This window comes from Heterodontus francisci, chromosome 8 (genome assembly GCF_036365525.1).
Source record: "Heterodontus francisci isolate sHetFra1 chromosome 8, sHetFra1.hap1, whole genome shotgun sequence".
NCBI lineage: Eukaryota > Metazoa > Chordata > Chondrichthyes > Heterodontiformes > Heterodontidae > Heterodontus > Heterodontus francisci.
The window spans coordinates 1,441,635-1,454,733 of record NC_090378.1 but is presented as its reverse complement, the minus strand read 5'-3'; the positions used below and the strand labels follow the sequence as shown (position 1 = coordinate 1,454,733).

The 13,099-nt window shown below is 51.6% G+C and overlaps 1 protein-coding gene across 1 annotated transcript in view; it reads left to right on the top strand.

Moving 5' to 3' along the window:
- LOC137373152 (collagen alpha-1(XI) chain-like) overlaps nt 1–13,099 on the top strand; it is a 612,019-nt gene that overhangs the window by 182,855 nt on the left and 416,065 nt on the right. The window contains exon 14 of the mRNA XM_068038011.1: nt 10,168–10,224. Within this exon, the coding sequence (XP_067894112.1) occupies nt 10,168–10,224 (57 nt within the window). The remainder of the gene's footprint in view (nt 1–10,167; nt 10,225–13,099) is intronic.

The window sequence follows — 13,099 nt, the reverse complement described above, 5'->3', positions numbered from 1 at the left end:
TCCTCATCAGAGCCCTTTCCTATCCTGAGTGGTGTGAAACAGGGCTGTGTTCTCGCACCCACACTTTTTGGGATTTTCTTCTCCCTGCTGCTTTCACATGCGTTCAAATCCTCTGAAGAAGGAATTTTCCTCCACACAAGATCAGGGGGCAGGTTGTTCAACCTTGCCCGTCTAAGAGCGAAGTCCAAAGTACGGAAAGTCCTCATCAGAGAACTCCTCTTTGCTGACGATGCTGCTTTAACATCTCACACTGAAGAATGCCTGCAGAGTCTCATCGACAGGTTTGCGTCTGCCTGCAATGAATTTGGCCTAACCATCAGCCTCAAGAAAACGAACATCATGGGGCAGGATGTCAGAAATGCTCCATCCATCAATATTGGCGACCACGCTCTGGAAGTGGTTCAAGAGTTCACCTACCTAGGCTCAACTATCACCAGTAACCTGTCTCTAGATGCAGAAATCAACAAGCGCATGGGTAAGGCTTCCACTGCTATGTTCAGACTGGCCAAGAGAGTGTGGGAAAATGGCGCACTGACACGGAACACAAAAGTCCGAGTGTATCAGGCCTGTGTCCTCAGTACCTTGCTCTACGGCAGCGAGGCCTGGACAACGTATGCCAGCCAAGAGCGACGTCTCAATTCATTCCATCTTCGCTGCCTTCGGAGAATACTTGGCATCAGGTGGCAGGACTATATCTCCAACACAGAAGTCCTTGAAGCGGCCAACATCCCCAGCTTATACACACTACTGAGTCAGCGGCGCTTGAGATGGCTTGGCCATGTGAGCCGCATGGAAGATGGCAGGATCCCCAAAGACACATTGTACAGCGAGCTCGCCACTGGTATCAGACCCACCGGCCGTCCATGTCTCCGTTATAAAGACGTCTGCAAACGCGACATGAAATCGTGTGACATTGATCACAAGTCGTGGGAGTCAGTTGCCAGCATTCGCCAGAGCTGGCGGGCAGCCATAAAGACAGGGCTAAATTGTGGCGAGTCGAAGAGACTTAGTAGTTGGCAGGAAAAAAGACAGAGGCGCAAGGGGAGAGCCAACTGTGCAACAGCCCCAACAAACAAATTTCTCTGCAGCACCTGTGGAAGAGCCTGTCACTCCAGAATTGGCCTTTATAGCCACTCCAGGCGCTGCTTCACAAACCACTGACCACCTCCAGGCGCGTATCCATTGTCTCTCGAGATAAGGAGGCCCAAAAGAAAAGAAGTTGTGAAGCATAGTTTGAGGATTCAACACTTCTAAACTTTGTTTCAAAAACCTCGTATGTTTATACTGTTTCTGAAGTGTCATCTGACTTTAAGCATTTAAATGTGACCACCTGTCTTCCTTTTCAAATCCATATCTTTAATTACATTTCCACTTAATGTTTTACTGAATGTCCTTTGCTGTTGAAGTTGTGAGCATTTATTTGGTCAAAATGTTTATAATTGTGTTTGCTTAACCTCCCTTTTTCCTGTTAGTCCATTCCATTTATTGTTTCATTATCTATAATTGCCCTTTACATGGCACTTCAAAGCAACCTTCGGGACTGACCTGTCTGCACAAAGCAATAAAGTTTATTGCTACCTCTTACTGACAGGATATTTCAATGTGTGTCATGGAGTTATACAGCACAGAAACAGGCCCTTCGGCCCATTGTGTCTGTGCTGGCCATCAAGCACCTATCTATTCTAATCCCATTTTCCAGCACTTGGCCCATAGCCTTGTATGCTATGGCGTTTCAAGTGCTCATCTAAATACTTCTTAAATGTTGTGAGGGTTCCTGCCTCTACCACCCCTTCAGGCAATGTGTTCCAGATTCCAACCACCCTCTGGGTGAAATTTTTTTTCCTCAGCTCCCCTCTAAACCTCCTGCCCGTTACCTTAAATCTATGCCCCCTTGTTATTGACCCCTCCACTAAGGCAAAAAGTTTCTTCCTATCTATCCTATCAATGCCCCTTATAATTTTGTATACCTCAATCATGTCCACCCTCAGCCTTCTCTGCTCTAAGGAAAACAACCCTCGCGTTTTCAGTCTCTCTTCATAGCTGAAATGCTCCAGCCCAGGCAACATCCTGGTGAATCTCCTCTGCACCCTCTCCAGTGCAATCACATCCTTCCTATAGTGTGGTGCCCAGAACTGTACACAGTACTCCAGCTGTGGTCTAACTAGCGTGTGTTTATCTTCCAAGCCTTTGACAACAGAGACACAAATGGATTTCCCAACTTGTTTCTGGTTATAAACAGGGACCTTGAAATTTTCTACCTTAAAGGGGAATGTCAGTCAGTTCTAAAAACTGACCATTTATTCAATCTTTAACTCTACAAGACATAATACACTAAATATTTCCAAATTCTACTTAATTAAGTGTATTATACCTATATTCCATCATACCCTGCCACCTTCAATCATTTGTACACATATATGCCCAGGTCCCTCTGCTCCTTCACCCCCTTTAGAATTGTACCGTTTATTTTATCTTGGCTCTCCTTGTTCTTCCTACTAAAATGAATCTCTTCACACTTCTCTGCATTAATTTTCATTTGCCAATTGTCTGCCCATTCCACCAGCCTATGTTATCTTGAAGTTTATAACTATGTTCTTCACAGTTCACAGTTTTGTGTCATCTGTTAATTTTGAAATGGTGTCCTGCACACCCAAGTCTAGGTCATTAATATAGATCAAGAAAAGCAATGACCTAAAGATTGGAAGATTTTGGCCAGTGCCTCTGCAATTCCCACCCTTACTTCCCTCAGTGTCCTCGGATGCATCTGATCCAGTCCTGGTGACTTATCAACTTTAAGTACAGCCAGCCTCTAATACCTCCTCATTATCAATGTTTAGCCCATTCAATATCTCAACTACCTCCTCTTTCACTATGACTTGGGCAGCATTTTCTTCCTTGGTGAAGACAGATGAAAAGTACTCATTTAGTACCTCAACCCCCTGCCTCCATGTGTAAATCCCCTTTTTTGGTCCCTAATCAGCCCCACACCTCCTTTTACCACCCTTTTACTATTTATATACCTATAAAAGACTTTTGGATTCTCTTTTATGTTGGCTGCCAATCTCTTCTCATATTCACTCTTTGCTCTTATTTCCATTTTCACTTTCCCTCTGAACTTTTTGTTTTCAGCCTGGTTCTTACTCATATATCAACCTGACTTCTGTCAGATGCACCCTTTTCTGCTTCATCTTACTCACTATCCCTTTTGTCATCCAAGGCTTTGTTTGTCCTACATTTACCCCTCATGGGAATCTACCTTGTCTGTACTTGAACTATCTTCTTTTTAAAGGCAGCCCATTGTTCAGTTATAGTTTTGCCTGCAATCTTTCATTCTAATTTACCTGGGCCAGATCTGTTCTCACTCCATTGAAATTGGCCCTCCCCCAATTAATTATTTTTAATCTGGATTACTCCTTGTCCTTTTCCATAGCAACCTAAACCTTATGATATTATGACCACTCTCGTCTGAATGTTCCCCGACTGACACTTGTTACCTTGCTCCCTGACACTGACACTCACATTCACTTCACTGTGCAACTCTGTCCCCAAACTCCTTCGGTGATACACTCCTCACCTCCAGGCTGTCCAAACAACCAATCGCCTCACTGTTGCCCTGTATCATCAATCCTTGATTTGGCCTCACAGTATTCTCTCTGTCTCCTGCCGTCTCCCTCAGGCTCAATCTCTCTGTCTCCTGCCGTCTCTCTCAGGCTCAATCTCTCTGACTCCTGCCGTCTCTCTCAGGCTCAATCTCTCTGACTCCTGCCGTCTCTCTCAGGCTCAATCTCTCTGACTCCTGCCGTCTTTCTCAGGCTCAATCTCTCTGACTCCTGCCGTCTTTCTCAGGCTCAATCTCTCTTATTCCTGCCGTCTCTCTGAGGCTCAATCTCTCTGACTCCTGCCGTCTCTCTCAGGCTCAATCTCTCTGACTCCTGCCGTCTTTCTCAGGCTCAATCTCTCTGACTCCTGCCGTCTTTCTCAGGCTCAATCTCTCTTATTCCTGCCGTCTCTCTGAGGCTCAATCTCTCTGACTCCTGCCGTCTCTCTCAGGCTCAATCTCTCTGACTCCTGCCGTCTCTCTCAGGCTCAATCTCTCTGACTCCTGCCGTCTCTCTCAGGCTCAATCTCTCTGACTCCTGCCGTCTCTCTCAGGCTCAATCTCTCTGACTCCTGCCGTCTCTCTCAGGCTCAATCTCTCTGACTCCTGCCGTCTCTCTCAGGCTCAATCTCTCTGACTCCTGCCGTCTCTCTCAGGCTCAATCTCTCTGACTCCTGCCGTCTCTCTCAGGCTCAATCTCTCTGACTCCTGCCGACTCCCTCAAGCTCAATCTCTCTGACTCCTGCCGACTCCCTCAAGCTCAATCTCTCTGACTCCTGCCGACTTCCTCAGGCACAATCTCTCTGACTCCTGCCGTCACTCTCAGGCTCAATCTCTCTGACTCCTGCCGTCACTCTCAGGCTCAATCTCTCTGTCTCCTGCCGACTTCCTCAGGCTCAATCTCTCTGTCTCCTGCCGACTTCCTCAGGCTCAATCTCTCTGTCTCCTGCCGTCTCTCTCAGGCTCAATCTCTCTGACTCCTGCCGTCTCCCTCAGGCTCAATCTCTCTGACTCCTGCCGTCTCCCTCAGGCTCAATCTCTCTGACTCCTGCCGTCTCCCTCAGGCTCAATCTCTCTGACTCCTGCCGTCTCCCTCAGGCTCAATGTCTCTGTCTCCTGCCATCTCCCTCAGGCTCAATGTCTCTGTCTCCTGCCGACTCCCTCAGGCTCAATCTCTCTGTCTCCTGCCGTCTCTCTCAGGCTCAATCTCCCTGACTCCTGCCGTCTCTCTCAGGCTCAATCTCTCTGTCTCCTGCCGACTCTCTCAGGCTCAATCTCTCTGTCTCCTGCCGACTCCCTCAGGTTCAATCTCTCTGTCTCCTGCCGACTCTCTCAGGCTCAATCTCTCTGTCTCCTGCCGTCTCTCTCAGGCTCAATCTCTCTGTCTCCTGCCGTCTCTCTCAGGCTCAATCTCTCTGTCTCCTGCCGACTTCCTCAGGCTCAATCTCTCTGTCTCCTGCCGTCTCCCTCAGGCTCAATCTCTCTGACTCCTGCCGTCTCCCGCAGTTTCAATCTCTGTCTCCTGCCGTCTCTCTCAGGCTCAATCTCTCTGTCTCCTGCTGTCTCTCTCAGGCTCAATCTCTCTGTCTCCTGCCATCTCCCTCAGGTTCAATCTCTCTGTCTCCTGCCGACTCTCTCAGGTTCAATCTTTCTGTCCCCTGCCGACTCTCCACTCTCCTTTTTATCTGTGGGTCTCCGGTGTTGTTTCCCCTCCAGCTCACTCAACTCACCAACGCTCCTTCGACAGCATCTTCCAAACCCGCGACCTCTTCCACCTAGAAGAACAAGGGCAGCAGATGCATGGGAACATCACCACCTGCAAGTTCCCCTCCAAGTCACACACCATCCTGACTTGGAACTACATCGCCGTTCCTTCACTGTCTCTGAGACAAGATCCTAGAACTCCCTTCCTAACAGCACTGTGGGTGTACCTACCCCACATGGACTGCAGTGGTTCAAGAAGGCAGCTCACCACCACCTTCTCAAGGGTAATTAGGGATGGGCAGCCAATGCTGGCCAAGCCAGCGACGCCCACATCCTAAAGAGCGAACCAAAAAATGCTCCTGCTGACTCCCCACTTCTATCTGTTGGCCTCCAGCACTGTTTTCCTTCAGGCTGACTCTCTTTGTCTCTCACTGACTCACTGCTTTAAAAGAGTTGTACAGCATAGAACAGGCCCTTCGGCCCACCGTGTCCATGCCGACCATAATGCCTATCTATACTAATCCCACATGCCTGCATTAATTCCATATCCCTCTATGCCTTGCTCATTCAAGTACCTGCCCAGATGCCTCTTAAATGTTGCTACTGTTCCTGCCTCCACCACCTCCTCAGGCAGCTCATTCCAGATACCCACTGTTCTTTGTGTGTAAAGTTTACCCCTTTGATCCCCTTTAAACCTCCTCCCTCTCACCTTAAATCTATGCCCTCTAGTTTTAGTCGCCCCTACCATGGGAAACAGACTCTGGCTATCTACCCTATCTATGCCTCTCATCATTTTATATACCTCTATCATGTCCCCTCTCAGCCTCCTTCGCTCCAGGGAAAACAGACCCAGCCTATCCAATCTCTCTTTATAACTCAAGCCCTCCAAACCATGCTTGTAAATCTTTTCTGCACCCTCTCTAGCTTAATCACATCTTTCCTGTTCCCCTATCATCCCCTGTGCTCGCTGACCTACACTGGCTCCTGGTCAAGCTACGCCTTGATTTTAAAATTCTCATCATTGTTTTCAAATCCCTCCATGGCCTCACCCCTCCCTATCTCTGTAACCTCCTCCATGGCCTCACCCCTCCCTATCTCTGTAACCTCCTCCATGGCCTCACCCCTCCCTATCTCTGTAATCTCCTCCATGGTCTCACCCCTCCCTATCTCTGTAACCTCCTCCATGGCCTCACCCCTCCCTATCTCTGTAATCTCCTCCATGGTCTCACCCCTCCCTATCTCTGTAACCTCCTCCATGGCCTCACCCCTCCCTATCTCTGTAATCTCCTCCATGGCCTCGCCCCTCCCTATCTCTGTAACCTCCTCCAGCCCCAACACCCCTCCCTATCTCTGTAACCTCCTCCAGCCCCAACACCCCTCCCTATCTCTGTAACCTCCTCCAGCCCCAACACCCCTCCCTATCTCTGTAATCTCCTCCAGCCCCAACACCCCTCCCTATCTCTGTAACCTCCTCCAGCCCCAATACCCCTCCCTATTTCTGTAACCTCCTCCAGCCCCAACACCCCTCCCTATCTCTGTAACCTCCTTCAGCCCCAACACCCCTCCCTATCTCTGTAACCTCCTCCAGCCCGAACACCCCTCCCTATCTCTGTAACCTCCTCCATGGCCTCACCCCTCCCTATCTCTGTAACCTCCTCCATGGCCTCACCCCTCCTTATCTCTGTAATCTCCTCCATGGTCTCACCCCTCCCTATCTCTGTAACCTCCTCCATGGCCTCACCCCTCCCTATCTCTGTAATCTCCTCCATGGCCTCGCCCCTCCCTATCTCTGTAACCTCCTCCAGCCCCAACACCCCTCCCTATCTCTGTAACCTCCTCCAGCCCCAACACCCCTCCCTATCTCTGTAACCTCCTTCAGCCCCAACACCCCTCCCTATCTCTGTAACCTCCTCCAGCCCGAACACCCCTCCCTATCTCTGTAACCTCCTCCAGCCCGAACACCCCTCCCTATCTCTGTAACCTCCTTCAGCCCTTCGCCCCTCCCTATCTCTGAAACCTCCTTCAGCCCTTCGCCCCTCCCTATCTCTGTAACCTCCTCCAGCCCCAACACCCCTCCCTATCTCTGTAACCTCCTTCAGCCCCAACACCCCTCCCGATCTCTGTAACCTCCTCCAGCCCCAACACCCCTCCCTATCTCTGTAACCTCCTCCAGCCCCTACACCCCTCCCTATCTCTGTAATCTCCTCCAGCCCCAACACCCCTCCCTACCTCTGTAATCTCCTCCAGCCCCAACACCCCTCCCTACCTCTGTAACCTCCTCCAGCCCCAACACCCCTCCCTATCTCTGTAACCTCCTCCAGCCCGAACACCCCTCCCTATCTCTGTAACCTCCTTCAGCCCTTCGACCCTCCCTATCTCTGTAACCTCCTTCAGCCCTTCGACCCTCCCTATCTCTGTAATCTCCTCTGGCCCCAACACCACTCCCTATTTCTGTAACCTCCTCCAGCCCCAACACCCCTCCCTATCTCTGTAACCTCCTTCAGCCCTTCGACCCTCCCTATCTCTTTAACCTCCTTCAGCCCTTCGACCCTCCCTATCTCTGTAATCTCCTCTGGCCCCAACACCACTCCCTATTTCTGTAACCTCCTCCAGCCCCAACACCCCTCCCTATCTCTGTAACCTCCTTCAGCCCCAACACCCCTCCCTATCTCTGTAACCTCCTCCAGCCCGAACACCCCTCCCTATCTCTGTAACCTCCTTCAGCCCTTCGCCCCTCCCTATCTCTGTAACCTCCATCAGCCCTTCGCCCCTCCCTATCTCTGTAACCTCCTCCAGCCCCAACACCCCTCCCTATCTCTGTAACCTCCTCCAGCCCCAACACCCCTCCCTATCTCTGTAACCTCCTCCAGCCCCAACACCCCTGCCTATCTCTGTAACCTCCTCCAGCCCTTACACCCCTCCCTATCTCTGTAACCTCCTCCAGCCCCAACACCCCTCCCTATCTCTGTAACCTCCTCCAGCCCTTACACCCCTCCCTATCTCTGTAACCTCCTCCAGCCCCAACACCCCTCCCTATCTCTGTAACCTCCTCCAGCCCCAACACCCCTCCCTATCTCTGTAACCTCCTCCAGCCCCAACACCCCTCCCTATCTCTGTAACCTACTCCAGCCCCAACACCCCTCCCTATCTCTGTAACCACCTCCAGCCCCAACACCCCTCCCTATCTCTGTAACCTCCTCCAGCCCCAACACCCCTCCCGATCTCTGTAACCTCCTCCAGCCCGAACACCCCTCCCTATCTCTGTAACCTCCTTCAGCCCTTCGACCCTCCCTATCTCTGTAACCTCCTTCAGCCCTTTGACCCTCCCTATCTCTGTAATCTCCTCCAGCCCCTACACCCCTCCCTATCTCTGTAACCTCCTCCAGCCCCAACACCCCTCCCTATCTCTGTAACCTCCTCCAGCCCCAACACCCCTCCCTATCTCTGTAACCTCCTTCAGCCCCAACACCCCTCCCTATCTCTGTAACCTCCTTCAGCCCCAACACCCCTCCCTATCTCTGTAACCTCCTTCAGCCCCAACACCCCTCCCTATCTCTGTAACCTCCTTCAGCCCCAACACCCCTCCCTATCTCTGTAACCTCCTTCAGCCCCAACACCCCTCCCTATCTCTGTAACCTCCTCCAGCCCCAACACCCCTCCCTATCTCTGTAACCTCCTCCAGCCCCTACACCCCTCCCTATCTCTGTAACCTCCTTCAGCCCTTCGACCCTCCCTATCTCTGTAACCTCCTCCAGCCCTTCGACCCTCCCTATCTCTGCAACCTCCTTCAGCCCTTCGACCCTCCCTATCTCTGTAACCTCCTCCAGCCCCAACACCCCTCCCTATCTCTGTAACCTCCTCCAGCCCCTACACCCCTCCCTATCTCTGTAACCTCCTCCAGCCCCTACACCCCTCCCTATCTCTGTAACCTCCTTCAGTCCTTCGACCCTCCCTATCTCTGTAACCTCCTTCAGCCCTTCGACCCTCCCTATCTCTGTAACCTCCTTCAGCCCTTCGACCCTCCCTATCTCTGTAACCTCCTTCAGCCCTTCGACCCTCCCTATCTCTGTAACCTCCTCCATGGCCTCACCCCTCCCTGTCTCTGTAATCTCCTCCAGCCCCAACACCCCTCCCTATCTCTGTAACCTCCTCCATGGCCTCACCCCTCCCTATCTCTGTAATCTCCTCCAGCCCCAACACCCCTCCCTGTCTCTGTAACCTCCTCCAGCCCCAACACCCCTCCCTATCTCTGTAACCTCCTCCAGCCCCAACACCCCTCCCTATCTCTGTAACCTCCTCCAGCCCCAACACCCCTCCCTATCTCTGTAACCTCCTCCAGCCCCTACACCCCTCCCTATCTCTGTAACCTCCTCCAGCCCCAACACCCCTCCCTATCTCTGTAACCTCCTCCAGCCTCACATCCCTCTGAGATCTCTGTGTTCCTCTAATTCTGGCCTCTTGAACATCCCTGATTCCCATCGCTCCACCCTTGGCGGCCGTGCCTTCAGCTGCCTGGGTCCCAAACTCTGGAATTTCCTCCCTAAACCTCTCCGACTCTCGACCTCGCTCTCCTCCTTTAAGATGTTCCTTAAAACCTACCTCTTTGACCAAGCCTCATGTCACCTGACCTAATAGCTCCTTTTGTTGGCTCCATGTCATGCTTCATTTTATAATGCTCCAATGAAGCCATTTGGGATGTTTTATTACATTAAAGGCACTGTATAAATAAATATCAGTTGTTGTTGTTATCCCTCAGGATCACTCTCTGTCTTTGACTAACTACCTGCTTTTCCATGTGGGTCTCTAACACTCTTTTCACCCAGCTCATGCTCTCCTGAATCATGATTCCTTTTTGTTCTCTCTAGATTGCAATGCGAGGTCCTTCTGGTCCAATGGGTCTGACTGGACGAGCGGGTCCTGTGGTAAGTTATTGACTATGTTAGTCTCTGCTCTCTCCCTCATTCCACGTTTTCTTCCTATGTTTATATCTCACTCCTGCTGGATCAGACGCTGCACACTATCAATTATCTGGGACCAGGTCAGAGTCAGGAAAGTGAGGCATTGAAAGGGCTTAAAAAAAGGCTTGGGGAAGGGGAGCAGGGAGGGGTAGGTGGGAAGGGGAAGGGGGAGGTGGGATGGGGAGGGGGAAGGGGGAGCAGGGAGGGGGAGGGGGAAGGGGGAGCAGGGAGGGGGAGGTGGGAAGGGGGAGCAGGGAGGGGGAGGTGGGAAGGGGGAGCAGGGAGGGGGAGCAGGGAGGGGGAGGTGGGAAGGGGGAGCAGGGAGCGGGAGGTGGGATGGGGAGGGGGAGGGGGAAGGGGGAGCAGGGAGGGGGAGGTGGGATGGGGAGATGGATGGGGGAGCAGGGAGGTTGAATGGGGAGGGGGGAAAAGGGAATGGGGAGGGGGATGTGGAATGGGAAGGGGAAACGGGGAGCTGGTGGGAGCGGGGAGGGGGATGTAGGAGGGGAGGAGGACGGCGTAGTGGCAATGCCACTACATTAGTAATCCAGAGCCCAGGCTATTGCTCTGGGGACGTAGGTTCGAATCCCACCACGGCAGCTGGTGAAATTTGAATTCAATTAATAAATATGGAAGTAAAAAAAAAGCTAGTCTAATGGCGACCGCGAAACCCATTGTTGATTGTTGTGTAAACCCATCTGGTTCACTAATATCCTTTCGGGAAGGAATTCTGCTGTCCTTACCTGGTCTGGCCTGTATGTGACTCCAGATCCACAGCAATGTGGCTGATTCTGAACTGCCCTTTGAAATGGCCGAGCAAACCACTCAGTTCAAGGGATGGGCAACAAATGCTGGCCTTGTCAGTGACACCCACATCCCACAAATGAATAAATAAAAAGAGGGAGCAGGTGGCAGCTAGCGGGGAGGGGAATGGGATGAGCGAAGGTGGGATATGGAGGGGGACGGCGGAGCGTGGGGAGAGGAGGTGGGAGTCGGGAGTGGGAAGGGGGAGGTAGGGGAAAGAAGGAAGAAGGGCGGGGGGGAGGGGGAGGTGGGGGAGGGAGGCGTAGGAGGGAAGGGAGAGCGAGGAGGAGGGAGGGGGAAGGTGGGACTGGGAAGGTTTTAGGGGGAACGGGAGAGGAGATGGGAGGAGAAAGGAGTCCAGGGGAATGAGGGAGGGAAGAGGGAGAGGTGGAGGGGAGGGAATGTGTGCCAGAGGAGTTTGCAGAGGTAAGCAATGCATTGCAAAGTTTGATTGACAAGTGGTTAAAGTACAAACTCCCATTTCTACACCTTACAGTTCCTCAGGACAGAGCCAAGCAGAGTACAAGTGAAGAGTAGTCACTGTTGTAATGCAGGATAAACAGTAGCAACTTGCACACATTGAGAATTCACACAAAGAAATGTGATAATGATCAGATAATCTGTTGGAGTGAAGTTGGGTTGAAGGATACATATTGACCAGGATACTGTGGAGAACTCCCTGTCCTTTGTTTAAAATTATGCAATGGGATCTTTCTCATTCACCTCAGATGGCAGACGGGGTCTTCGTTTCTCATTCAAAAGGTGGCATGTCCGACAGTGCAGCACTCCCTCAGTACTGCCCCTCCAGCAGTGCAGCACTCCCTCAGTACTGCCCCTCCAGCAGTGCAGCACTCCCTCAGTACTGACCCTCCAACAGTGCAGCACTCCCTCAGTATTGACCCTCCGACAGTGCAGCACTTGCTCAGTACTGACCCTCCGACAGTGCAGCACCCCCTCAGTACTGACCCTCCGACAGTGCAGCACTCCCTCAGTACTGACCCTCCGCCAGTGCAGCACTCCCTCAGTACTAACCCTCCGCCAGTGCAGCACTCCCTCAGTACTGACCCTCCGCCAGTGCAGCACTCCCTCAGTACTGACCCTCCGTCAGTGCAGCACTCCCTCAGCACTGACCCTCCGTCAGTGCAGCACTCCCTCAGCACTGACCCTCCGTCAGTGCAGCACTCCCTCAGTACTGACCCTCCGCCAGTGCAGCACTCCCTCAGTACTGACCCTCCGCCAGTGCAGCACTCCCTCAGTACTGACCCTTTGACAGTGCAGCACTCCCTCAGTACTGTCGTTCATTCCTAAATGATCGATCGCTTATCCTGAGATTGTGCTCCGTGTTCCATATTCCCCAGCCAGGGGAAACAATCTCTCAGTGTCTACCCTGTCAAACCACTTCAGAATCTTGTATGTTTCAATGAAATCACCTCCCATTCTGCTAAACTCCAGTTAGTATAGGCCCAATTTACTCAGCCTCTCATCGCCGGGCAACTTTCTCATCCCAGAAACCAACATCGTTAACCGTCACTCTGCCACCTCCAAGGCAGGTGTATCCTCCCTTAAATATGGCGACAATTTTCCAGGTGTGGTCTCACCAAGGCCCTGTACAATTGTAGCAAGACTTCCTTACTCCTGTACTCCAATCCCCTTGGAATAAAGGTCAACATGCCATTTGCCTTCTTAATTACTCGCTGTACCTGCATGCTAGCATTCTGTGTTCCTTGTCCGATTACATCCAAGTCCCTCTGAACATCAACATTTAGATATTTCACACCTTTTAAAACATATTCTGCTTTTCTATTTTACAACCAAAGTGAATAACCTCATACTTGCCCACATTATACTCCATCTGCTACCTTGTTGCACACTCACTTATCCTGTCTATATCTCTTTGCAGGCTTTTTGTGTCCTCCTCACAGCTTACATTTCCACCTAGCTTTGTATCGTCAGCAAACTTCGATACATTACTCTCGGTCTCCTCTTCTAAGTCATTAATATAGATTGTAAATAGCCGAGGCCCCCCAGCGCTGAT